The 27,788-nt window shown below is 49.8% G+C and overlaps 1 protein-coding gene across 1 annotated transcript in view; it reads right to left on the bottom strand.

Annotated features, from left to right (window-relative positions):
* The window catches only part of ttn.2 (titin, tandem duplicate 2), a 251,946-nt gene that overhangs the window by 185,601 nt on the left and 38,557 nt on the right, over positions 1-27,788 (bottom strand). Inside the window, exons 27-36 of the mRNA XM_080785291.1 lie at positions 27,060-27,320; positions 26,413-26,673; positions 25,365-25,509; positions 24,934-25,102; positions 24,193-24,424; positions 23,190-23,474; positions 22,438-22,563; positions 21,917-22,105; positions 19,840-19,893; positions 2,711-2,989 (exon numbers count right to left, since the gene is read on the bottom strand). Coding sequence (XP_080641417.1) covers positions 2,711-2,989; positions 19,840-19,893; positions 21,917-22,105; positions 22,438-22,563; positions 23,190-23,474; positions 24,193-24,424; positions 24,934-25,102; positions 25,365-25,509; positions 26,413-26,673; positions 27,060-27,320 — 2,001 coding nt within the window. The remainder of the gene's footprint in view (positions 1-2,710; positions 2,990-19,839; positions 19,894-21,916; positions 22,106-22,437; positions 22,564-23,189; positions 23,475-24,192; positions 24,425-24,933; positions 25,103-25,364; positions 25,510-26,412; positions 26,674-27,059; positions 27,321-27,788) is intronic.

Genomic DNA, 27,788 nt, shown 5'->3' with positions numbered 1-27,788 from the left:
GACGTTGTTGTCAAACTCCATCTTGACGTTTGGGTCGTCGTCTCTCAGTATCTCGGAGTCTTTCAGCCATTTAACGGCGATGGGAGCCGAGCCTTTTAGGGTTCCCTGCAGTTTCACTGCGTTTCCCAACACTGCAGTGGCGCTCTCCACTCTCTTTGAAAACACTGGCGGCTCTGTGTGAAAACACACCGTAATCAACAGACTGGGTCTAAGACGCACCGCGACGCAATAACCTGCAACTATTAGAGCATAGCCTATCGATTGATTTTTTTCGCCTAGAAAGTTGAATCGATTAAAAACGTAAGCTTTATTGTTTCATTTGGCACGTAGTAAAAACTGCAAGTACAAGCTCACAACGGAGCAAATATTTGTAACACTAAATTCTGTTTAGTTTTTCACATTTCCGCCTATAATTACATTCCCAAATTAGGAATGAATTATTAATGGATTATTTTACTAGGTTATCAGTGATTTATTTTATTTTATATTTTATCTATGAAATAGTTTGTACCCCTAATTTAATCAGCGTCAAACTAACCTTTGAGCTTGACCTGTGCCTTGGTGGTGACTTTGCCCACACTGTTGGACACGACGCACTGATAATCTCCCACATCGATACTCTCGAACGACTGGATCTCCAGCCTGGCGAGAGAGTCCTGGGACACGACGGTATATTTGTGGTCGGTGGAGATGGCCTTCTTGTTTCTGAACCAGGTGATGTCGAAAGGAGCGCTGCCCGTGATCTCACACTGCAGCTGAGCAGCGCTGCCTTTCACCGTCTCCACCGTCTGGAGTTCTTTTCTAAAGGACGGAGGCTCTGAGAGTCGGGAGAACACGGTTACACATGCAAGACCTTCACCTGATCTCTCACTGAATAACATGACCCGTTATATGGATGGCTCTCTTCCACCACGACCTACAGAACCTTCCATGATAAGCTGAAACCTTTAGAACACTAGGACAGCTAAACTAGAGAACCTTCCATGATAACCTGAAAGCTTCCAGAACCCATGGAGTTGGTTCCATTAACCCGTTCAGAAGACCTGAGGCCGGTTCTAAGATCTTTCAACAGTGTTTGAACAGCCACAACAAACACAAAACACAGATGCTTTCATGTGTTAAAACCAGAACCACCGGTGAAGGGAAAGGCATGTCATTTTCAAACATTTGAAACAAAATATATATATATTTTTTTATATTGTGAGAATAGACAATCTGGTAAATCCAGAAGCGGTGAATAAGGCTTATTCTTGTAGTGGAAAAGAGCCATTATTGAAACTGTGTCTGACTGACAAACCTTTGACAGCTATCTGTGTGTTGCAGCTTTCACTCCCGGCGTTATTTGACACCTCACACGTGTACCTCCCGCTGTCTGAGACAACGAGGTTGATGATCTCCAACGTGGCGACGCCGCCCTTGAGAGAGATCTTGGATTTGTCTCCGTCACTGAGCTCTATCTCATTCCAGAACCAGTGAACGCGCAGCTCGGGCGTTCCTTTGACGGTGCACTGCAGCCGTGCGGCTATGCCCTGTTTCCAAGTAAGACTGGGCTCCATTTTCTTTACAAACGAGGCGGGCTCTGAAAAGTGTGGTTTTTGCCGTTGTAAAAAGGAAGAAAGAAGAATAATTTAATCACCACGGTGAAAGGGTGAGAAAAAAGATGGATTGTGGGAAATGAATTAATAAAGGGTGGAAAAACGAAGTGTGAAAAAAACGAAAAGTGTGGAAAAACTAAGAGAAAGTGTGATGAGAAACAAAAGAAAGTGTGACAGACAAAAGAAAGTCTGATGAACGAAAGAAGGTATGAAAGACAAAAGCAAAAGGAATAGCAAGACAATAGCATTCAGCACCAGGGCACAAGATGGCGCTGAAGAGCCTCGACTTCAGCATCAACTCCACCAGCTCCTTTCGAGAGTCAAACAGTGAACAGTGTTCGTTAAAAGAAAATGAAGATGAAGATCTCACCACGAAAGATCTTACCTTGCACCGTCACCTGCGCCTCGCAGGTGGCGCTGCCGGCCTCGTTGGTGGCCGTGCACGTGTATTTCCCAGAGTCCTTCACTGTGGACTTGGGTATCTCAAGAACGGCCACCTTGTCCTCGAAGGACATTTTGCAGTCCATGGTTTGGTGGCACTTCTTGCCATCCCTGGCCCAGGCGGCGGTGACACCCGTGTCCTCGCCCACCTGGCATTCCAGCCTCAGGGGCTCGCCCACCGCCGCCGAGAGTGGCGCCACGCGCTTCACGAAGCTGGGTCTGTCGACGACCCTGAGCTCCGTGGTGAACGTGGCCGCGCCAACCTTGTTGGAGGCCTTGCAGAGATACGTACCCTGGTCGCTCACCTCCAGCCTCGTGATCTGGAGGGAGCATTTGTTCGTGTCGCTTTTCATGACATACTTTGGCCCAGAGGAGACGGCCACGTTGTCCTTGTGCCAGACAACGTCCATGGGGGAGGAGCCAGTGAGCGAGCACTGGAACAGCGCTTGTTTGCCCACAAATAGAGTCATGGGGTCGGGTTTCGATACAAATACCGGTGGATACATTTCTACGGAGAGCAGGCATAGAACATCATGTAAAACATAGTAGGAAAAAACCACCACATGCACATCATAACGCCATCAGCAAAAACAAAACAGACAAACACATGAACCAATACTTTACAGTAATCCGACAAGACGACAGATCCGGCTGCGCCGCCGCGGGGGTCTTACCGGTCACGATGAGCGTGGCGGAGCAGCTGTCCGTGCCGTACTGGTTGGTGGCCTTGCAGGTGTATTCCCCGCTGTCCACCTTCATGGGCTTCACCACCTCCAGGGAGGACGAGGTCTGGCGGCTGACCATCCTGTACTTCTCGCCGTGCGGGAGCTCCACGTCGGCCTTGTACCACCTGAAGGTGACGTTGGGGGCGTCCTGCAGCTCGCACTCGAACCGGGCGGCGCTGCCCACGTTGATCTCGATGGGGGCGATCTTTTGCTTGAAGACCGGTGGCACTGTGGCACGCAGCACAGAGGAATAGCAAAAACATAAGGTTTAAAGTTAGTATCGAAGTGGCTTGAGGATATACGTATTCATGCGTTCATTCATACGAGCAGAGATGGTGGAATGCGACGACAATGGTGGGAAGACATTCCAGGAGTGACTGTGGAGGAGAAAGATGGTGGGGTGAGTTGGCTGAAAGACCAGCCAGAACACCAGCCCCGTTCGTTTGGCCATATCACTTTGCACAGCAGCCTTTTTTGCGGTATATTAAATGTCAATTCAAAATGTACTTATTTTACGATTATTTTGCCAGTTAACAAATGTCAACCTGGCTTCTGTTTTCAAACGTAAAGAAAAAAAGAAAATAGCCATAATAACAAGCACACAATGTGTCATAATGCGATGCATTGTGAGCTTGTAGATCGGCTGTATTCAGTATTTGTCTGTATTTGTTTTATAAGCCATTTTACAGCGGCTGAGGCAATTTGGGGGTCCAAATTTGGGACCACTTGACTAAAAAGCTCTGACATGGGGCTAGGTTCAGGCTGATGGGGGAAAAGATGACAACCATGACAGATTGAAATGCTGGAGGCATGCAACGACCCAGTGAAGTGAATGGACCGACAGTGAGAAATGACACTTCATGGATGGAAAATAAAAACACAAGTTTTCATTGTACAGTGACCGTGCAAAGAACATGAAATGAAATGGAGCCTGTAGGCCAGTATACTGGTCGTATTAGACCAGATGCTTAGCTCCAGGAGACAGCATAGAGGCATGTTGCTGGCCCACAGGCTGGACCCCCTGCAGTGGTGTTAGTGCTGTAGCAGTATATCCTGCCAGGGAACTCATGCTGAACTGTGAGATGACACCGAGGTGAACAGCTGTGGTCACGAGGACACAACAGATCCTCGATAAGTGACTTATTAGTTCCAGAGTGAAGATAGAGGCCTACTTTATGCTCCGTCAATACAGTGGTGTTTGCGGACCGAAAATAGCCGATCAATAAGCATGGATCGTCTATTTCCGCCGCGCACACACAGTCATACGACAAAGCATAAATGGGGCTTTAGAAGGATGGATTGTGTGGAATAATGAGTGACAAGGTAACTTTAGAAGACCCATTATTCAAACCTCTGGAGACCACAGTGAGTGTGGATGTTGTTGTCGTCTTGCCCGCCTCGTTCTCGGCCTCACAGACATACTCTCCTTGGTGTTTCTGCTTGATAACTTTGCTGATTGTTAGTGTGTGCGTGTCGTGATCCGTGGAACACTTGAACTCCTTGCCAGACTTCACCAATTGTCCGTTGAAAAACCAGTTGACCTTGCTGACGTGCTTAATGGTGGTGCAGAAGACCACCTTACTGTCCTCTTCCATGGCCACGTCCTCCAGAGGGATGACCACCACGGGGTGTTCTCTCTGCTCCGGTCGGGACACGGTCATCACCTGCTTGAACGTCTCCTCCCTGTGCTCCAGCTGGACGCTAATGTCCACGGACGGCTCGGCGGGGACAGGCGCCGAGGGGAGGGCGCCGGTGATGTCGGCGGCACCGACGTCTCTCGTGCGGCCTCTCGCCGACGCGGACCTGACCTCCTGCCTGGAGACCTGCACCGACTGCTCAAACTCTACGTGGGCTTCGGTGGACACTGTGACCACCTGGGAGACGCCAGTCTGCTCCAGCCGAGCCACCGTGGATTCCTGGACCACGAGCCGCTGTTCGGCCGTGGCGGATTCCAGAGCCATTTTGGATTGCGTTTTGAGAGCGGCGGATTGAACCTCGACAGCGGTGAAGTCCGCCGCGCTCTCTGCTACTCTAGCGGTCTCCACCACGGATGACCGCATCTCTTTGGAGCGGGCCGAGCTGACCTGTGCTTTCTGAGGCCTGTCTATCTGCAGGGTACCGGGCTGCTCTGATGTGAGAACGTGCTGCTCCTGGTACACTATGGCATGGAGAGCTGCCTGCAGTTCAGTCCGGAGCTCAGCCACCTGGGGGTATTCTCCCTCAAAAGCCAGGGTGATTTCCAAGAGGGCGCCCGCTGTGCTGATGAGGTACGTAAACACGGAACGCCTGGGCTCTTTCTGAACCTTGACCTCCTGTATCTGAGCTGCCTCTAACCTCCCGACGACGTCGGCCAGTAACAGAGGCTGGTCGCGGGCCACGGCAGACTGCAGTGCGTCTCTCAGCTGGCGTTTGATATTCAAGCTGGACGCTTTGGGAATCTCAATCACAAAGGTCATCTCTTTGGGAAGAGCTGTGCTTTCTTTGGACTCGGAGGCCATAAGGGGGAGCTTAGGCTGTGTGCTTGCACTAACTTTAGTCGACTCTGACTTGACGATCTCCCGAGAGAGCTCGCCCGTCAGTACTCGTCTCTCGTCCATCAGTATGGACTGTCTGACTGACTGACCCTCCTGGATCTGCACGGCAAAGTCCTGCTCGGCCGCGGCCAGAGGCACGCTGCTCTCCGTGGAGACCTCCTTCCCCTCTATCTGCACAGGCTCCGTGGGCACTTTGGGCTCCACGGCCGGCTGACAGCTGAAGCTGTCTACGGCCGTCAGGCTCTCGGTGTGACCTTCCACCAAGACCTGGCTATCTGCTACGCTGGTGACGTGGATCACGTTCCAGCGCTCCTCCTTCTGAACTAAAGCGCGCTGCTGCTTAGCGTCGCTGGCAAACGGAGTCTCCTTGGGGAGCTGCATGGGCTGAGAGGAGGCGTGGAGAACGCTCTGAGGCCTGGGCTCCGTTCGGAGCTGCGCCTCAACGCCCGTCACAGTCACGTCTAAGTGTTTGTGATAGTCGGCCGTGAGCTGAAGTCTCTCCTCCGAGGTGGCTGCCTGTCTCCTGGCCTTTTCCTGTTTCTGTGCTGCCACCTGCTGGTCGGGCTTCTCAATAACAAGAATGCCCTCTTTGGGTAAGGTCTGCACGGGCTCTGTGGAGTGCAGATGCAGTGGAGTGGCGCTCTCTTTTTGCGGCTGTATGGTCATAGTACTGGCCTTGGCCTCAAACTCTGACGTGTCCTCACACACCACCGTCTTCTGCTCATCGTGGGTGACGGTGTGCAGCAGCGTGGGACTCTTCCTGGCGCCCGCCTTCTCCGGCGCCGGTTTCTCACAGGTGAACCTTGTCTCCGATGGGAGCAGGTCCTGATCTGTGATCACCTGCAGGTGTAACAGCTGTTCTCCCTCCACCTGTGCCTGAATGGACATGGCGCTGTCCAGACTGGGCAGAGGCTGAACACTCTCAGCTTGGAGAGTCCGTTTCTCCTCGGCCGCGAGGGCCGACTTCATCGCTCTGTCCTTGCACAGCTGCGCTGTCTCCTGACCAGGGCTTTCCATGGAGAACTTGGTCTCCTTGGATAAAGTATGTTTGGACTCACTGACTGAAGCCATGATAGGTCTGGCTGGCTCTTTGACCGTGGAGGACTTGACAGCAGAATCTGCACTGTCTATCGCTGTGGTGTGACCCTCAGCGAGCAGCCGCTGCTCTGTCGACTGGGCCGAGTACAAGATCTTAACTCCCTCTTTGACTTTATAGCTGGTCTCAGCCTGTGGTTTGGGGATTTCGTGTGACTGTTCTTTCAGCATGGACAGCCGGGATTCCACCTGATGTCCACTGACTAAATGTTTAGGTTCTTCCGTCGGCTTCACCTGGCTGGACTTCCTGTCAGCGGGAGGCCCCGTACTGACGGTAGAAAACGGGGTGAGCTCCTCGGCCGTGGCCGACATCACCTGTGCCCTCTTCTCCCTAGCGGCCTGCAGCTGAACGACCTCGGGACTCTGGATGCGTTCACAGTGCTGCTCCGTGAGCCCCTGCCTCTCCTGGACGGAGGACGTAAAGGCAGCCTCGTGAAGCTGTTTGGCTGGAACGGCGGAGGCCTGAGGCGGATGGGTGGGGGCCGTGGAAACCCTCTCCTCCACCCCGTGAGACTGCAGCACCGCAGCCCGGTGCGTGACCTGCTCTCTCTGGAGAGTAGCGGCCGAGATGTCCAGCTCTCTAAGAGCTCCCACCTGCTCACTGGGAATCACCTGTCTGTCCTCGGTACCGATGGTGTAGACCATCTGGTCTGACCTGTCCTGGCCCGGAAGGCTCACCTGGTACAGACGGGATTCGGTGGCCTGTTCTGTCATCGATACTTTGTAGCCTTTCTTCTGGACAGTTTTGTGCTGCTGTTCCTGTTGGCGGGATGCGGACACCGCCTCCCGGAACACCACCAGCTCAGCACTGCAAGACGCCTGTCCAAACTGGTTGGACGCCTTGCACGAGTAGACGCCGCTGTCGTCCGGCCTGACCGCCTGCACATTGAGGCAGCCGGAGCCATCGACGTTGGCCACGATCACACACCTCCTGCTGGGCTGGATCTGAAACGCACCCTTGCACCAGCTGACCACGGGGGCCGGGTCGCCCGTGGCCTTGTACTTAAAGGACACGTCGCCTCCCTCCGAGCATCGCACGGAGTCGATCTGAACCGTGAAGGCAGGGGGCTGACCCGTGACCGGCTTAAACATCTTCTCCACCCACTTCTCCGCCTGGACCACGTCCTTCTGTTTCACCTGGAGGTACGTGGTGCAGGTGGTCTGTCCGAAGCGGTTGGTGGCCGTGCAGGAGTACTCTCCCTCGTACTGCTTGGTCACCTTGGTGATGACCAGCGTGTACTCCTCTCTCTCCTCGGTCAGCGTGTAGACCGAGGAGCTCTGGACGACCTTCCCGTTGTGGAACCACTGGACGGTGGGTCTGGGGAAGCCGGACAGCGTGACGGTCAGCCTGGCCGTCTCCCCGTCGGCCGCGGTGGCCGCCGGGGAGAGTTGGGAGAGGAAAACTGGCTTTTCTTTTTTCTTCTCTAGAGAGCTAGAGAAGCGTTTGGATTCTGGCTGGAGTTCAAGTGTTTTGGTTGTTTGCGGAAGGTGTATTCCGGTGCTGTAGGTTTCTTCGTGTCGCTCCACGGTGGTGGTGATGACGGTGCTAGAGCGCTCTGTCAGGAAATAAATAACCAGCAAAGGTTCATAAGCATTAAGGGTGTAATGAAATATGATGTGTTGATGTTGAAACACATGTTTATAGAGGAGTTTAGGGTTTATACCTCTTGTTCTGTTTGTCTGACTTATTTCAATGATAATTCAGACCCTGGTGTTGGTGAGGACGTCTGTACTGGTTATTTCTATGATAATTCAGACCCTGGTGTTAGGGAGGACCCCTATACTGGTTATTTCAATGATAATTTAGACCCTGGTGTTGGGGAGTACACCTATAGTCCCATCACTGAGGTGTACTGTGATTGGTGCTTTAAATAGAGTCCCATCACTGAGGTGTACTGTGATTGGTGCTTTGAATAGAGTCCCATCACTGAGGTGTACTGTGATTGGTGCTTTGAATAGAGTCCCATCACTGAGGTGTACTGTGATTGGTGCTTTAAATAGAGTGAGTTAAACGTTGTTTAACGTCGTTTAATGCAAAATCTGTATGGATGTATGTCAATCAGATACAACTTTTATGATTGATGTACTGTATGGGCTGTCAATCAGACAGGACTTTTCTGTATGGATGAATGGGCTGTCAATCAGATAGGACTTTTCTGTATGGATGTATGGGCTGTCAATCAGACAGGACTTTTCTGTATGGATGTATGGGCTGTCAATCAGACAGGACTTTTATGTATGGACGTATGGGCTGTCAATCAGACAGGACTTTTCTGTATGGATGTATGGGCTGTCAATCAGATAGGACTTTTCTGTATGGACGTATGGGCTGTCAATCAGATAGGACTTTTCTGTATGGACGTATGGGCTGTCAATCAGACAGGACTTTTCTGTATGGACGTATGGGCTGTCAATCAGATAGGACTTTTCTGTATGGATGTATGGGCTGTCAATCAGATAGGACTTTTCTGTATGGATGTATACATGGGCTGTCAATCATAGGACCTTTCTGTGTGGTTTGTATTATGGGCTGTCAATCAAATAGGACCTTTCTGTGTGGATGTATTATGGGCTGTCAAAGCCAGAAAGTACTTCCAGGTGTGATGATGATGTCAGGTGCGTGCAGTACTCTTTATAGTAGTGGTTCTCAAGCTGAGGTTCAGGGACCCTCTGTGTTACTGGAGCAGGTTCCAAATGGACCCCTAAAAAGGTCTGTAACTCTGGGATTGTACGATACAGTATGTACCTTTATGGGTGCATGTGTACACTCTGAGAGTTACGGTGGTTCTTGAAATTAAAAAAGTAATGAGAACCACCGGTATTGTAATTGTAGCAGCCGTGGAGTCTCTGACGGTGTGATAAACTGGTTCCACCAAACGGTTCCAGACGTGATGGAACTAGGGATGCACGATTAATGGGTAGCATAATCGGAATCGACTATATCGGCCATATAAATGTCATATCGTTATCGGAACGCTCTCAAAATAATACTGATTATTTAATCGGTTTTCACCAGCAAAAAAAATAAAGAATGATGATGATCATTCAGTAGTCATTAAGTTGTGAAAACAGATACTTGGAAAAGAGTATATGGTATTTATTGATTGATTGAATACTTTAACAGGCTTTGGGCCCTATTGGAGGCTTTGGCCCCCAATAGGGCCTAGGATTGCTTTCATTGTGGTCCTCTGTATAATACCGTAAGCGGTCAGAATCGGTATCGGCAGATATGACCCTGCAAATAATCGGATATGGGTCATAATTTAATAATCGTGCACCCCCAGATGGAACTGGTTCGGGTTCTTCGATGTGATGTGGGATCCGTTCTGGATTCCAACCCTATAGTGTAGGCCTGTCAGAATTATTACATCATCGTCCAATCGCAAATTATTTGATATAATCACAATCATTTGAGATAATTTGCCACAAATCGTTTCTATGTTGAAAAATGCTCAAACAAATATAAAACGGCAGAAATAGCAGATCTACAAACTTTCAACGTGCCACTTTGTGATGTGTTGACAGCTGGTAGATCAGCTATTTCCGCAATGTTTGCATTTTTTTCTTCAAGTATTACTTTTTGTATATTTGGTTTATTCGTCAACTTCGTCAAGTTGTAATGGTGACAGCTCTACCCTCCATGGATTACAATACATGATGCATGCTGTGTATTTGTGCAGTGGTGGAAAGTACATTTACTTTAAGTACAATTTGGAGGTATTTGTACTTTACTGGAGTATTTTCAATGTCCAATACTTTTATGTCTACTCCACTACATCTCAGACGCAAACATTGCACTTTTACTCCACTACAATTCATTGAAAACTGTAGTTACTTTGTAGACTTAGATTTTTAAGCCCTATACCGTATCGTATACTACTATTATGAAAATAGCAGATCTACAAGTTCACAATGCGCCGTAATGTACATTGGCTACATTTAGTACTTTACGTATATTTTGATTTCTACTTGTAACAGAGTACATCTACTTTGCAGTATTGATACTTAAGTTATAAATGTACTTATTCCAGCACTGTGTATTTGCGTTCCAATAAGCAGTAGAGCACCAAACTAAAAACATACACAGTCTTCATCTTTACACGGTCCATCACCTTTATTCATAATTACAGCACAACATTATATAAACTCTGAGAAGAAAAAGAAAATAACTGTGATTTCTGTACAAATAATGATGTTTTCTCTTTATTGCTGTTTATGGCCAACTAAACTGGAAATACCCTAATGGACTCAAACTGATACCCAACAACATACTCTCTCTCTCTAAAATGACATATTTACAACACAACTTGTTTCAAAAAAAGAAAAAATAAAGTTTCACAGTCAGTCAAAGGTTCTCACAACGCACATTTCCAATAAATACTATGGAATCATTTTCACCACACCAACAATTATTAATCTAACTTCCCCACATGATAACATGATTTCTTGTAGGTCACTTTGACTGGAGACAAATTTGACCAATGTTAATTTGCTTTCAATTTGCTTTCAATCTGACAAAAATAAATAAAAATTAAATAACTAAAGATAACACACAATGTATTTGTATTTATTGATACGTACTAGACAAATCATCAAGAATAGGCTTCAATATTTATATGTTGTGTTTTGCTGTATGTCCCAAAATACTGACGGATGATAAAACAGTTTGGTAACACTTTCCTATAAGCTACTGTATCTGCATTATAAAAAACATGTTTTATATCTGACCACCATGAAGCAACAGAACGTCTTCACCTGTACCGTACTTTGTGAGGCTGAAACGCATATTTAGAATTCAGCATTTAGAGATGTGTTGAGCCGAGGGATAGCTAAATGTAAAGTGTTACCAAACTGAACGTTTTTATCAATATCTTTGTTGTTTTGAAGAACAGACAGACAGCCTCCTTAAACCAAAATGAAAGCATTCACACAGTGGTGTAAATATAGACTTTGATAAACCTCTAATAAGCAGACTGATTTAACAAAAAAACAAAATAAACATTTTTTTTCTATTATTTGCCCATATACACACTACAACCTTCATGTTACAGCCCAGGTTCACCCACACCAATGAGGACTTTCCACAGCCAACCATTCAAACCCTACACTGTATTAGTTAATCGGTGGCCTTTAGGTTAAATATCTTTGACACAAATAGGCAATCTACGAGCTCACAACAAGTTGCGTTGCAACACGCTGTGAACTTGGGACTCGAGACTTTGACTGCTGAATTGTACGCGGTGGTGGGGGGGCGTGTGCGCTGTGCACATGGCGTGATCACTGCCTGCCTCCTGTGAATCATTTTATTTTTGTTTCATTTCATTTCATTTTGTTCTCTGCCATGTTTTGCCACTATTTACTACTAGAAAAACATTTTAAAATAGTTCAACTAGCCAATCTACAAGCTGTTCGATGTAGATCGGCAAGTTGAACTATTTCAAAATGAATTTTTGTTTGTTTTTTTAAATATGTCTAATAAGTTTAGAGCCAAGTCGTTTTTTTTTAGAAGACCTTCAACAGAGCAGAGGTTTCGATGGAACCGGACTGATTTTGGATGACACACTTGTACTCGCCGGCGTCACTCTGCGTAGCGTTAGTTATGAGCAGGTTGAAATGGCCGGCGGATTTCTCCTGTATGATGCACCGGCTGTCTGTGACGGCGTCTCCGTCCTTAAACCACTCGGCCGCGGGGCCGGGCTTACCGCTAACTAGACACTGGAGGATGACCGGCGTGCCGAGGGCCGCCGTCACGTTGGTCAGTGGGATGATGCATTTGGGAGGGGTCTCCGTCACCTGGAAGTGGAAGCTACACATGTCAGACGACTTCCCCTTGAACTCTATCTTGTCGTCTTTTGCCGGGTCGGCGAAGACGTCAAAGTTGATGCAGACGTATTTCTCCCCGAGTTCGCTGGTCTCGTGGTCAGTGTTGGCCACCAGCCTAACCGCCCTCTGCGACTCGTCTGCCTCGTGCTGAAACTCAAACTCCAGCTCGATCTCCGACACCTCCTCGCCGTCGAACGACGTGTTTCCGACCATCATGTCAAACTTCTGAGGCTGCAGCTTCGCGCTGCCCAGAGACACCGCCGTCAGCTCCCTGCCTCGGGTCTTCCCCGAGAAAGCTTTGGCGCTCAGCACCTGGAGGGAGGCTCGACACAGGGTCTCCCCGACCACGTTGATGGCCCTACACGTGTACACCCCGCTGTCCTGAGACGTGACCTTACAGATCTTAAGGAAGTGGTTGTCTCCGTCGGATGACTGGAGGTATTTCTTGTTATCGTGTGGGATTTTCTTGTCTCCTTTGAACCAGGAGACAATGGGCGACGGCATGCCCATCAGAGAGCACTCAAACATCACCGTGGTGCTCTCGGGGGATTCCATGTCGCAGATCGGGTTGATGAACCTCGGCGGCATCTCCGTGACCTCGAAAGCAATTTTAAGGTCGTCGTTCTCCTGAGTAACAAAGTCCACGGCTCCCTCCTCGTACATGCTGGGTAAGACGTCCAGGGATATGATCATGCTCTTGCGGTCAGCACTGTACTCGGGAATGGTGATGATCTTTACCTGTCTCTCAAACTCTCTCACGTCCTTCTCATCCAGCTCCACCTCCAGCAGGATCTCCTGTGGCGACGTAGATCTCGAGGAGTCGTTGTCCTCGACATCAAACTCCATCACATGCTGGTGAGTGACAGCGGGTGGAGCAGGCATGAACCTCACCTCGTGGGACACGACCACGACCAAGGCCACGCTCCGGGCTTCGCCCACGTAGTTCACAGCCTCACAGATGTACTCGCCCTGGTCTGCCTTTGTGACGGAGTGAATGGTCAGTCTGATGTTGTCACCATCTCTGCTCATTCTCACCCTGTCATCTGCAACCAGCTGGGTTTGGTTCCGGAACCATCTCACCTCGGGAGACGGGAGGCCAAACACCTCAGCGTAAAAGGTCAAGGAATCATTTTCAAACACTCTCTTCTTGGTGAGAGGTTTAAGGAAGGCAGGAGGGATACCCTGCACTTTCTCCTGTACAGGGCCCAGGCCTAGGTGAGGCCCCTCAGTGAGGATTCTTCTCTCGTCCAACGTTAGGATGGGAGAGGAGGACTCACCAGAAGGTGACCTCAGGTACTGAGCTGGAGAAAAGAACCTCTCACTGGAGTCATCCGTAGAGGCTCGGTTGTGCCCTACAGGAGAGAAGGGGAACTCTTGGGGGGTTGAAAAATAACCAGGGCTGCCACCAGTAGCAGGTGTGTGAAAAGACTCTGCGATTGGCTGTGAGATTCCAGTGGAGGTGGCAGGAGTATAGAACCTGTCCGTGACCTCGGCTATGTCCTCGCTAAAGGTGCTGCCTATCTCTATGGACATCTCGGACTCGGGTGACAGAGGCCTGTTCCAGTCGGTCGGAGGATTGTAGAAGTCATACACAGCATTGAATGTGACTTCCTCTACCTCCATAGAGCCCATGCCGGCCGCTGCCCCCACCTCGCTTGAGATCGAGTCCAAGTCGCTACTGTCCTGCTTGGACATGGGAGCCTTCTGGGGTTCCTGTGCCTCCGGCAAACCAAATTGCCGGGCTGTGCTTTCAGCTTTGGGCTTAACGACCGGAGGAACCTCCTCCTCCGAGTGTTCCTCAGCCACAGCACCAGCCTCGGCTTCTGTGACGTCAACCTGGGAGTCTGGCATGCTGAGGAAGACGCCACTGTCAAGCTCCTCACTGAAAATTGCAGGCCCTTCACTTACACATTCAACTTCCTCGCTGACGTGCTCCGTCTCAGTGAGACCAGCCACCTCCTCGCTGAGGTCTTTAGCCTCACTGCGAACCAGACCAGATCTGACAGACGTTTTCTGTTTCTCAGAACTTACTTTAGGCTTAACGACCTCACTGACGGCACCAGTGGAGCGCTTTGCTGCCGGGGCTCTCTCACACTGGAAAGGTATGAAGCTGCTGGTTTTTTCAAACGTACGCACAGCGTCCTCTCTCACCATCTCCTCTAATAAACCTGCCTCGCTGCGTGCAAGCTTCTCTGGCAGCAGAGCCCGAGGTCTGACCAGCTCCGGTGACTCCTGCACCTCCTCTACAAAATGTAGGGGCTGGAAGGTCTTGGGGGCAGGAATTATATCACTGTCTTTCCCCAGCTCTTCCTGCTGTTCAGGGGTAACGGCCACTGCGGGGATAAACTCCTCGGGGAATACAGACTCCTTCCTCTGCTCCTCTGGGGGAGGAGAGGACGTGAATGCCACAGGCGAGTCTGACTCAAATGCCTGTTTGATCTGAGAAACTTTGATCACAGCGGCGGAGGACTGCAGGCCACAGCCAGATATAACTGGAGGTTCCCTGGACAAACCTGGTTTGGTTTTTGACACTTTGGCCAGACCCTGCCCTGCACTCTGTGAACTGCTAGACGCAGCCGTTTGGCCAACAGACTTCCTGGCACTTCCACTGTCACCTTCTAATAATGCCACTCCACCCTCTGAAAATTGAACAGGCTCAGCAATTTGGAAAGACACATCGGCGATGCTCGCAACCTCTCCCATCTTATTCCTGGCAACACATTTATAAACCCCAGCATTGATATATGTGAAGTTATCAATGTATAATCTGTAGCTTCTGTCATGCTCCTCAACTCTGTACTGTCCAGAGGGACACTTAAGGCAAACATCATCATGGTACCATACAACCTCCGGTCTCGGCTCTCCTGCAACCTCACATTCCAACGTGGCGGTCTCACCATCTGAGCAGCCCATGTTCTCCAACTCAGTGAGCACCTTAGGGGCCTCCCCAGCAACATCAAAAGAGAACGTGAACTTATGTTTCACAGTCTGAGATGCCGCATCATCACCAGGCGCCTCCGATATCTTGTCCTCAACACAATCAACGATCGGAGCCCTGTCCTTGTTGTCACCTTCCTCTGCCATTTCAGGAAGAGGTGTGGGAGCCGTGACTCTGATCTCCACAGGGGAGTAGGAGTCATCGGAGCGGCAGGGTTTGCGAATGGCGGCCCCGGGCACCTGGAGCCTGGCTTTACCCGTGTCCATGTAGTACCCGAGTTCCTCATCCACACCTTCCTGAGCCACCGCCGACTCCTCTGTCACTATCACCTCCTGCCGGGAGACCTCTGAGGATCTCGCCAGCTTCTCATCACAGATCTCCAACGTGGCACTACAGATGGCTTTGCCATGTTTGTTGGTGATGACACAGTCAAATGTACCCTCGTGGTCAGTGGTGGGGTAATAGACTGTGAGCTTTGATTCATTTGATTTGTTCATGATATCATAATCTGGGTTGTGTGCTAGTGGGTGACCATCTTTGAGCCAGGTGACCGTTGGCTTAGGGTCACCATGGAACTGGCAGCTAAACTCAGACATCTCGCCGATCTTTACCTTAAGGGGTGACATTTCGTTCACAAACGTTGGACGAGAGTCCATCACAGTTTTATCACCTGTTGCTATCTGCTTGCTCTCCTGTGCACCTGTTGCTATCTGCTTGCTCTCCTGTGCCGACTTCTTTGCCATTCCAAATTCAAGGTGCTCATCTATTATGTGTGCACTCCTATTCATCATCATCTCTTCTCTCAGTTCTCTGCTCCTTCTCTCCTCCCCCCTCACATTCTGTCTCATCTGAACACTCTCGGCTGAAGATTCTCTTTCTTCCCCTCCCCTTCGCTCCACTTTCACCTCAGCTTGACTGCTGCTTTTATCTGCAGTCACAGCGTGTTCCGCCCTGTTCCCCCTCTCCGTTCTCTCCAGGCTCTCCTGTGAGCTTGGTGCTCTGGGCACTCTACGATGGCTGTCGGCCAGAGCGAGGAGTTCGAAGCTCTCGACAGGAGCGCCTGCGAGGCGTGTAGGAGGTAGACTGCTAATAGCAGCAGGTTTGGGGTGTTGTTCTTCCCATTCCGGCTCCAGTTCAACCACCTCTTCCTGCTCCAAAATGTCCTCTTGCCAGTTCAGGAGGCGCTGAGCAGACGCCTCCTCCTCGCTGACAAAGTACTCGCTGTCCGTCTGCAGCCGGGTCTCGCGGCCCTCCGTGGCCAGCTCCTGGGCTGGCGGCCAGCGCAGTTGCTCCTCCTGCTCGTCCTGGAACCCTGCGGGAACGGACTGACTGAGGAGGAAGTTCTCCTTGGATGACCTGCCCGGAGAAGCCTCTCTGTGCACGTCAGGCTCCTCCACCGTTGGTTCTAATGCGGCGGGCGAGTAAGGCTCCACCCAGTCTGGCTCCACCTCCACGGTCTGAACGTCGTGCTGCCATTTCATGATCCTCTGTGCCAGGGCCTCCTCCTCGCTGATGAACTGCTCCGTCTCGGCCTTCAACTCTGAGATGTTTTCCATCGACAGCTGCAGCTCACGCTCCTCTCTTGTCTTCTCAAACAGTGGTTTCATTCTCGGTGACTTCGGTGACTTCGTGGCAGACGCTTCAACCCTTGAAGTAGAGACAGCCTCTACTTCCTCTGCTCTGGACTTTATCCGCGGTGATCTGGTCGGTGGCAATGCTTCAGGTTCTGCCGACCTAGATCCAATTCTGGGGGATTTCTGGAAGGAAGGGACCGAAGCCTCTACCTCTACAGCAGTTATTTTCTTTACCACCTCCTCGTGCTCGATGTACGTTGGCCCTACCGGCGAAGGGAGATCAGTTTCAGGTTCAAATGTCTCCTCCTCCGACATCCGCACGCCCTGCTGCCACTTTCGGATGCGCAGAGCGAGGAGTTTCTCCTCGCACTCCATCCTCTCTTCGTCCAGACTCTTCTCGTATTGAGCCTTTAGAGATTTCTCTGCAGGCTCATCTTCGTAAGGCTCCGCTACATCTCCCACTTTGACCTCCTGTGTGTCTGGATCGCTAAGCCTCCTCCCGTTCTTCGATCTGTACGGCTTCAGTCTAGGCGACTTTTCCCCGGCCAGCACCAAACCAACGGCTTGGCTTTTCTCAGTGTATTCAGTGGACTCTGCGTACACCGCTTCGGCCTGACCCACCTCCATCTCAACCTCGGTGACATCGCGGCGAAGCTCGCCTGCTGCGACGTCGACCTGCGACTCTGCCGCGGTCTCGGAATACGTTTTCCTAGACAGCCTCTCTCTATGCCGAGGGGACACGGCATCGTCCGGCTCCCCTTTCATCAACTGAATGGCCCGATTTCTCGACTGGGGTTCAAACGAGTGCCTGGCGCGACGACGCCGGGGCGACTCTCCACTCTGAACACTGTGAGGACTCGACGGCCGGTTGAAACTGGGCACGTCGGACAGAGAGGCGGGCTTGACCCTCAGCCTGTCCACGTAGTCCGCATAGCTGGACTCGCTGGCCACCGACTCCAGGTCAAACTCAGAGGAGGACATGGTCGACATGGACATCCTCTTCTTGTGTTTGACCACCTTCTGCAGCGTGGTGAGCTTCGCTCTCACCTCGTTGTGAAGGCTCTCGGTGTCGCTGAACCTGTCGCTGTATCTGTCGCTACACCTGTCACTGAATTTGTCACTGAACCTGCCGCCGGTCCGCCTGTCACAGTATATGTCGCTGAACCTGTCGTTAAAGCGTTCGGCCCTGTCAAACATCGGGGGAGGAGAGCGGCCGCGCTCCGAGGCCGTCTCCAGTCTCTCTCGCTGCTGCGTGAGAGACTTTTTCTCGCTTTCGGACACTTCTTTCTCTTTGGACGGCGAGTTGGCCCTAAAGAGCACACTGCGCACCAGTGAACCCTTCGACCTGGACCTGCCCTGGTGGACCTTGGTCATCTTATCAAACGGAGAGCCCACGCACCTGAGGTCCACCCTGATCTTCCTCTCCTTCCTCTGCTCTACCATGGAGTCGATGCTCTCGTGAGCGCTGGCCGTGCGCTTGACAAAGCTCAGGTAATTAGCGGACTGCTCTTCCCGCAGCGACACCAGCAGCGACGCTGTGGTGTCTGCGGAACCCTCTGTGTTGAAGGCCATGACCTTGTAACTACCCGAGTCCTTCTCTACGATGCGCTCGATGACCAGGCTAGTGGTGTGCATGTGCATTCTGCTCTCGGTAAGGACCCTACGCCTGCGCTCTTTATTGTTAATCGGCTTGTTATTGTGGAACCACAGAATGGTCGGCTGTGGAAAGGCCGCCAGCTTACACCTGAGTGTCGCCGGGTCCCCCTCCAGAACGGACTGGAACTTTAGCTTTTTGGTGAACGAGGGTTTCATGTTTTCAGTCCACGACGTGACCGAGGACGTCCTGCTCGCGCAGCGATCGGCCGAGACCAGCCCGTGATCCAGGAAGTCTTCCGTGTCCGAGAAGGCTCCTCGGAGCTGGCGGTTTCGGCCGACGTCCAATCCGCTCTCTCTGCCGTACCTCAGCTCTGCGGAACAGAAAGGAGACACAGCCGTCAGTACAACAACAGGCCGCGGGGGGCAGAAAGCGAGAAAAGGCTTTCAAAAAGAAATTTGAATGAAATCATTAATGGAAATATTAAATGGCATGCTGCAAGACACAAAGCCATAGAAAGTAACAATGTCAACTCACCATATTTGTTCGAATAAACGCAAGTCTTTTTATTAGAAACCTGCTGGAGGTTTTGATCCTTCTTCTGTGGAAATTTCTTCAAAACAAATTACTTACAAATTACTAAGAAGCAGGAAATGTTCCCAGAATAAACTGACGTCTCTTTGAGCGTATAGATATTTTTGCCTCGGGGGATAATAATTCTTACCTGACTTGCAGACAGGAGAATAAACGCCCTTTCTAATCCTCACCAGAGGGACAAACGATGCACAGAGAATCAGAGCTCTCCATCAGATTGTTATCGTTTTAAACTTGCCCATAAAGGAAGCTCTAGAATTGAGTGAGAAGGCGTTTATTCGAACTAATAAGGTTTACTGGTGTTATTTAGAGTGCAAACCACAGGAATCACATCCCACTATCTGCAAGCCAGTCTAAGATATATTTGTTTGCAGGAGGAAATCATCAGGTTCCAGGTGCAACAGTGAAACGATTCCATATATCTTTTAAGGTTTTAAAAGATACACATCCTGCACGTTTTCCGTCATGCCAAAAAGAGAGTTTTTTTTTTGTCGTTTTCTTTTTTATGGATGCAAACCCCACGTTTCCAAAAATTGGTACAAGCATGTCTGTCAGTGCTCTCCTGGGAGAAATGATGGCATATTCTCAACAGTAACAGCAAATTCAATAACACAGAATGTCAATACTTTCATGACACATACGGTACAGACATGGCATGCTTTCTGATCATTCATATCTGCTAAAAGGTACCAGTTCAACCAAATAAAAATCTGTTCCCCGTCTAAAGTCAGTGCATGTTTTAGTCGTTCATGAATCACATTATGACACAAACTATCAAAGCCATTAATAGACTACTTCCAAGGGAAATATTTGGTTGAACCGTTCCTTTTCCTCCAGTACAAATGTTGAAATGGTTAAGTTTTGTGTACTGTATGTAATAATACTATACCAATACTACTACTAATGATAAAGTGTGTCGTGCCTACCTTTGACTTCTTCCTCTACTTTGGCTTCAACGTGCTGCTGTGTCACTTGAGTCTCTGTGAAAGAAGAGAGAGATTCCTTTAGATTAGTGTGGACAGAAAGCCTGGAGCGATCCACCGGAGGAGCACAACCTGGCCTGGCTATCGAAGATGCTCGTTCTGTTGAACAACGGTGCCCGTGACATTAGTACAGACTAATAGAACCCCAGACAGGATGGATGGATGGATGGATGGAAGGATGAAAGGATGGAGGAGTTTGTCAGCTGGAAGTGAACCTAAGGAGGAGGAGTGCTGTAAGTGGAGGTCGACATACAAGGTTTCCATGGCGACATCATCGACCATATAAGGACGAGTGGTGATGGCAGGTTCAGAGGAGGTGCCTCGTTTACTTGTGGTGGGTTAGGGGAGTGATTTGGGGAGGAGTGAGGAGGAGGAGGAGGAGGAGGAAGAGGAGGTGGCAGGCTTCTCTTCCAGTGGGTAAGGGCGTGATTGGGGGAGGAGGAGTGAGGAGGAGGAGGAGGAGGGGGCGGCAGGTTTCTCTTCCGGTGGGTAAGGAAGGTGATTTGGGGTGGAGGAGGAGGAGGAGGAGGAGGAGGAGGAGGGGGCGGCAGGCTTCTCTTCCGGTGGGTAAGGGAGGTGATTTGGGGTGGAGGAGAAGGAGGAGGAGGAGGAGGAGGAGGAGGGGGCGGCAGGCTTCTCTTCCGGTGGGTAAGGGAGGTGATTTGGGGAGGAGTAGTGAGGAGGAGGAGGAGGGGGCGGCAGGCTTCTCTTCCAGTGGGTAAGGGGCGTGATTGGGGGAGGAGGAGGAGGAGGAGGAGGAGGGGGCGGCAGGCTTCTCTTCCGGTGGGTAAGGGAGGTGATTTGGGGTGGAGGAGGAGAAGGAGGAGGGGGCGGCAGGCTTCTCTTCCGGTGGGTAAGGGAGGTGATTTGGGGAGGAGTAGTGAGGAGGAGAAGGAGGAGGGGGCGGCAGGCTTCTCTTCCGGTGGGTAAGGGAGGTGATTTGGGGAGGAGGAGTGAGGAGGAGGAGGAGGAATGGGCGGCAGGCTTCTCTTCCGGACTTCGGATCCAGAAGTTTTTTGCCTTTTTTTTTACCTTCCTGTTTGGTCACGCTCAGCGTCGCGGAGCACGCCGCCTCGCCGGCGCCGTTGGTGGCCCGGCACGTGTATCGCCCGGCGTGCTCCGAGAACGCGTCCACTATGATCAGCGTGGCCGTGGCCGTGGCGTCGTCGAAGTGGAACACCAGGTTCCTGGAGGGCTGCACGGGCCGCTGCTCGTGGAACCAGGAGATCTGGGGCCTGTCGCCGTCGCCGCCGCCGGGCACCACGCGGGCGTGGAAGCGAGCCACGGCGCCGTGGGCCACGCTGCAGCTTACTATGGGCTGGATGAACGTGGGCTTTTTTTGGCCCACGGAGGCTTTCTTTAGGCTGACCATGGAGACGTCCATGCAGGGGGGCTTTTTGGTCCCTGGAAGGAAGCAACGTTTGCGGAAGCCTTTCAGAGTCGTGGTGCGTTGTTGTGCGTAATACGATACGTCAACTTATAGGGCTGGGCGATGTGGGGGTTAAAAAGCCAAATACCTCGATATGGTCCAACATTTCCATATTGAGGTATTTGGCTTTTAATTCTATATACAATTCTATATAAAATCCCCCCATATCTAAAAGATAGAATGTGGCGGTAGAATTAAAATCGGGAAAAGATGACACTTAAGATGCCATATCACGATATTGTGATGTCCAAAATCCCTGGAAATTAGTCGATCAGGGATTTCAGAGAGAGACATATTTTTGCTTGCTTACCTCGCTATGGTTACGATAAAAAGTCGCTGAATAATCCCTCGCGTTCATATTTTGAACGAGAGGCGGGTCAGAAGTCAGAAATGAAGACCTTAGTATATCCATCTGGTCAAAACCACGAGAGCTCCCAAGATTAGCAGATATTCTTTCTGATCCGTATACAGGGAAGTGAACGACAACGCGTGTGCGCGAAGAGCAAGGAGTATGGAGTAACTCCAAACAAAAACAAAGTGTGGAGGAGCAGGACATTAGAACAGTGACAGCGGTCAATTAAAAACACTCACCGTCCAAGCGCAGCGCGGCAGAGCAGGACACAGTGCCCCCCCTGTTGGTGGCCGTGCAGCGGTACTGCCCCACGTCCTCCGCGTAGACCCGCGAGATCTCCAGCTGACAGCTGTCGTCAAACTGGGAGATCCTGACGGCCTCCGACTGCCTCAGCTCCGTCTGCCCGCGGAACCACGCGATCTTCACGTCTGGAGAGAGCGAAGCATACAAGGTCAAATATCCATACTTGGCACAGTATCTCAACTTAATATAGCATCTGATTGATGGCAGAAACACCAAGAAACTATTTTTGCATAATTTATTTATTTGCATGAAACTTGTTTTTTTTTTACATAATTTCCTCTAGCATTACAAAGTAGTAGTAAGGTTTGCGAGTAGAAATACTGTATATCTGCGTCTTGCAGGGTTATTTATTTTACAGAGTGAATTATAGGGACGCTACATTGTTAAAGTAGTTAATCTAATGGTACAGTTTGTTTGGACGAGCAGGGAATAGAACATCAGAGGTTGTCGTGGTTACCGTCTCCGCGGACGCGGCACTGGAAGCGTGCCGACTCGCCCTCTCTGGCGGAGGTGTCAGCGATGGCAGAGATGACCACGGGAGGGGTCATGGGAACGGCTGTATCTGGAGACACCGCCTCAGACACTGGACAGACACACACACACACACACGCACAGATAAAAGGTCAATTTGGGGGTCCTTGGCATGAAAAGGTTTGGGAACCACTGTACTTTGAGTACAATGTGTGGTTCCAGTCACACGGTACTATATATACTGTATTTCCCTGCCTTGAAAACCAAAGTGCGGATCTTCAATTCCAACGTCAAATCCATACTGCTCTACGGTTCAGAGACGTGGAGGAGGACTAAGAGGACATTGCAAGAGGATCCAGACAGCTGTCTGAAGCGCATTTTCAAGATCTGGTGGCCAAACAAAATCAGAAGTGAAGAACTCTGGAGGAAAGGGAGCCAGGAACCAGTGGAGAAACAGATCCTAAGGAGAAAGTGGGGATGGAATGGCCACACCCTGAGGAAACCGGCAGCTAAGTACAACGCGCCAGGCACTGACTTGGAACCCCCACGGGAAGCGGAAGAGAGGGCGGCCTAAGAACACCGGGAGGCGGGACACTGAGGCAGAGCTGAAGAGACAGGGAATCAGCTGGGGAGAGGCAGAAAGAACAGCCCCAAAACCCCGTTGGATGGAGAAGAGTCGTTGATGGCCTATGCTCCACTGGGAGCGACGGGCCTAAGTAAGTAAGTATTTCCCTGTACCTTCCACGTTGAGCGAGGCCGTGCTGGTGGCCGTTCCGTAGTCGTTCTTGGCCTGGCAGTTGTAGACGGCGGCGTCTTCGGGGAACACCTCGATGAGGAGCAGCGTGTGCTCGTTGCCGTCGTGAAGGAACTTGACCTTGAAGCCGGGAGCCAGAGCCTGGGAGTTCTTGAACCAGGAGACCTGGGGCTGTGGCACGCCCACCACCTGCACCGAGAAGCGGGCCGGCTTACCGGCGTCCACCGACTGGGGCTCCATGTGCTGGACGATCTGGGGGGGTTCAGGGGCTGCAGAGAGAGAGAGACGTCACTGATGTTGCTCTGGAGACGGAAGTCTGGAGCTCTCTGGTGGAGCCTATGCCGTGTGGGCGTCTAAGCACCGCCCGCGCTCATATGACTGTGAATGTGTAGCTCCGGAGGGCCTCGTAAAGACATCAAGCGCCTCCTATTCCCCCGTCACACTGGCTGACTAAAAACCAAGGGCTGTCTAAAGAGGACGAGACACGAAGACCGTACGGGCGACGCCATGTTGCTCCATGGCAGTGTTGCCAACTCGTGACGGAAATAAGCCAACCCACCTCCAAAAACAAGCCAAAACAAACCCAATAATATGACCATATAATCAAAAAAAAAAAGATTTGATGCATTTATCATTATGAATACTATGTAATTCTATGATAATTAATGTTTTAGTAACTTATTATACTAATAATTAGCCTATAAAGAAAAGGATCTCTGGAAAAAAGGAAGCCAAAAGTTGCGGGAATTAAAAGCAGACTTGGCAACCCTGCTCCATGGAAGGAAAGAAACATGCGCAGTTGAGACCAAGGAAGCCAAGGAAGGGTTGGAGACACTCGCTGCGCTCATGTCTCACCCATTGTAAAATAAACGGTAACCTGAGACCTCTTGTGGCTTATTGCTTTAACGTCCTACAGGGCAAGCGTGTCATATCTTATCCCTGGTCGTATAGCGACTGCTCCGAGTGCTACAGGTGGACTCCACCTACCGTTGACGCGCAGGCTCATGGTGCTGCGGTTCTTCCCGGCGATGAAGGTGTATTCCCCGGCGTCGCTGCGGTAGGTCTCGGAGATGGTGAGGCGGTGGACCTTCCTGACGTTGACGTAGGTGAACCTCTCCTCCACTGAGAAGTGGAGCTCCACGCCGTTCCTCAGCCAGCGACCCTCCACCTCCTCCTCGCTCACCTCGAACTCAAAGGTGGCCCTCTGCTTCTCCAGCACCTGGGAGAGAAGGTCACACGCACTCGTTACAGCACAAGGTCTGACTGTTACCGATTGAGACTGATATAGTGTTGCTTTTGACAGCAAATTCTGATGTGGTTTTAGTCGTAGGGCCCTATCATGCACCTTACACCTTACACCTTATCCCTAAACTTATCTGCTACATCTACAAGCTCTACAAGCTCACAACGCGTTGTGCTTGTGAGCTTGTGTAGATCTGCTATTTCCAGAGCGCAACCAAACTCATCTCCACTAGTTAAAACTCAGTGATTTCTCTCTCTGCGGGCTCTGAGATATTAAAATTCACAGCGATTTCTCTCTCTGCGGGCTCAGATAATAAAACTCAGTGATTCCTCTCTCTGCGAGCTCAGAGATAATACAACTCAGTGATTCCTCTCTCTGCGAGCTCAGAGATATTAAAATTCACAGTGATTTCTCTCCCTCTGGGGGCTCAGATAATAAAACTCAGTGATTTCTCTCTCTGCGGGCTCAGAGATATTAAAACTCACAGTGATTTCTCTCTCTGCGGGCTCAGAGATCCTGACGTCTCTTCCCTCCACGATCAGCTGAGCCTTGGACACGCTGGCGCCGGCCACGACCGAGTACTCGCCGGCGTCCGACAGGCGGACGGTCTGGATCATGAACCGGTGCAGGAACTTCTCCGTCGTCACCACGAACCTGCGTGGACAGGAGGAAGGGTCACTCACGCTGGTTAAAAAAAGAACATCTAACTTTGATTTAAAATAGGGTTTCATTGTATGACGGAAGCTCTGCTTTAGAAATGTGTGAGAGAACAAATCTGTTGCACAATCCATACAATGAAGTACACAACATGCATTTCTCATTTATTTCTGTGGCGCAGAAACGTTGTTGTAATCTCAATATTTAAACTTTGGACGACAATTACATCTCAGAGGGAAATATTCCACTTTTCACTCACCTCTCCTCAGACAGGTCCAGTTCCTGTCCGTCCTTCATCCACACCACCTGCACGTTGGGCTCAGAAACCTCACACTCAAAGATGGCCTTCTTCTTCTCCGTGATCTTGATGTCTTTGATCTTCTTGGTGAACTCGATCAGACGAGCTACGACGCAAAGAGACACGACGACAGAGAAATACATTTAAAAACATACTCTGCAAAAACAATCAATCAATCACTTACGTAAATATTGGCTAGGCACAGTAGATAACCAAGACAATAATTAACTTCATATAAATATCAATTTCATGATATTATGTTAAATGTGAAAACGAATAATTTCAGATGAACTGGAGTAAATGGATTTCAGAAATACATGAAGGGGAAAAGTCTTGTATGTATAAATGTCTTGCATTTCCTTTCCTTTCCTTTCGCTTCATTCGTCTACTTTCTTTATTTTTTGTGTATTATTAATTTACGTTTGTAATGTAATTAAAAAACAAAACAATAACAGTTATGCAGGATGAATTAAACAAGCAGAACAAAATATTACGGATGAAATGCATTACATGTATTGTACGAACCTGCAATGTAGTATTAAACAAATACAAAAACTATGAGCGATAATAAATTAACTGACTCAGATCTGCAGTGCTGTTGATTGGTAGTAAATAGGCATGTAACGATTCACTCAACTCACGATACGATTCGTATCACGATATGAGGTTCACGATACGACTTTTCACAATATTTTAAACAGAAAATATTTTCCAGAAAAATTACCGTTTTATTTTTATTTTATATAATGTATCTTCCCCACCTAGCTTCTTTCACATTTTTTATTTAACTGCATTGCAAAAGAAGTAGCATTACTTTTGACAGTGCATAAAACATAATTGCCTTCCTTGATGTATTAATGAGCATCAACGACCATCACCTGGGCACAGTCACACAGCTCCCCTCTACAGAACCCTACTACTGAAAGTAGTAGGGTCGTCGGGATTAACATCGATATATATATCGATATACGATATATCGTTACATGCCTAGTAATAAAACGACTCTCACCTTCAACGTAGAGCGTAGCCGACGACGCGGCGGCGCCCGCCACAAACTTGTACTCTCCTCCGTCTCCGAAGTGCACGTTCCTGATGGTGAGGGAGTGCGTGAGCTGCTTGCTGCGCGCCTGGCAGCGGTCCGACGACTTGATCTCCACGCCGTTCTTCAGCCACTTGTAGGTGATGCTCTCGTAGTTGACGTTCACCTCGAACGTGATGGTGTCTCTCTCCTTGGCGTTCAGGTCCTTCAGCATGGCCGTGATCAGGACAGCTGTGTGGCGTGGAGAGAGAGAGAGGCATATGCATTAGGTTACTGTGTGGTGTGGAGAGAGAGAGAGGCGTACGCATTAGGTTAGCTATTGAGGTCTGTTTGTTGACTGCAGATAAAGGTGAACTTACAGCTGACAGTGACAGATAAAAAGTGAACTTACGGCGGGCTGACAGTGACAGATAAAGGTGAACATATGGCTGACAGTGATAGATAAAGGTGAACTTACAGCTGACAGTGACAGATAAAGGTGAACATATGGCTGACAGTGATAGATAAAGGTGAACTTACGGCTGACAGTGACAGATAAAGGTGAACTTACGGCTGACAGTGACAGATAAAAGTGAACTTACGGCAGGCTGACAGTGACAGATAACGGGGGAACTTACGGCTAACGGTGAGCGTGGCGGACACGCGGTCGTTCCCACAGATAAAGGTGTACTCTGCGGAGTCCTCCCGGCTGGTGTTCATGATCTTCAGCTGGTGAAGCTTGCCCTGGACCACGATCCTGAACTTCTCGCTCATCTCGATCTCCACGCCGTCCTTCAGCCAGGTGGACGGCACGTTGAAGTGGGACGTCTCGCACTCGAACGTGGCCACCTGGGTCTCTGGGACCGCCACGTCCTTCAGGGGCTTGGTGACGCGCAGGGCTGGAAACCAACACGGAACGTAACGTTAGGAAACACGCCGTAGATATGAAGCATTGTTTTAGTAACAGTAACAGTTTGCAACCCTTTTCATATCAAGGTCCATTATTTATACGGCATTTGAGCCACGGAACCACCATTTGATGACATTTAGCCTCTCAGACCCAAATGATTTTGTTGTCGTTCGGATAAGATTTTGTCCGCAATTCCATGCCGTATTGATGTTGGTTGGAGACAACAGGCAAACGTTGATCAAAAATAACAATTCTTAAGTTCTACATTCTCTAATTGTGTAGACTTCTTGTTTAAGTAATGCAGATGTTTAACAACAATTTATCTCTTGAGAGTGTAAAATGTACAATCATGGGTCATTAAAATCTTGGAAATGATCAGATCTCGGAAACAAATCGAGTTCATAAGAAAAGAGAGAAAGTCAGAATGGGACCAAATTGTCACGGGAATCGGACGGGT

Source organism: Protomyctophum bolini, assembly GCF_963924005.1.
Source record: "Protomyctophum bolini genome assembly, chromosome: 16".
Taxonomy (NCBI): domain Eukaryota; kingdom Metazoa; phylum Chordata; class Actinopteri; order Myctophiformes; family Myctophidae; genus Protomyctophum; species Protomyctophum bolini.
The sequence above is the reverse complement of the archived record's forward strand: the minus strand, read 5'-3'. Positions and strand labels throughout refer to the sequence as shown.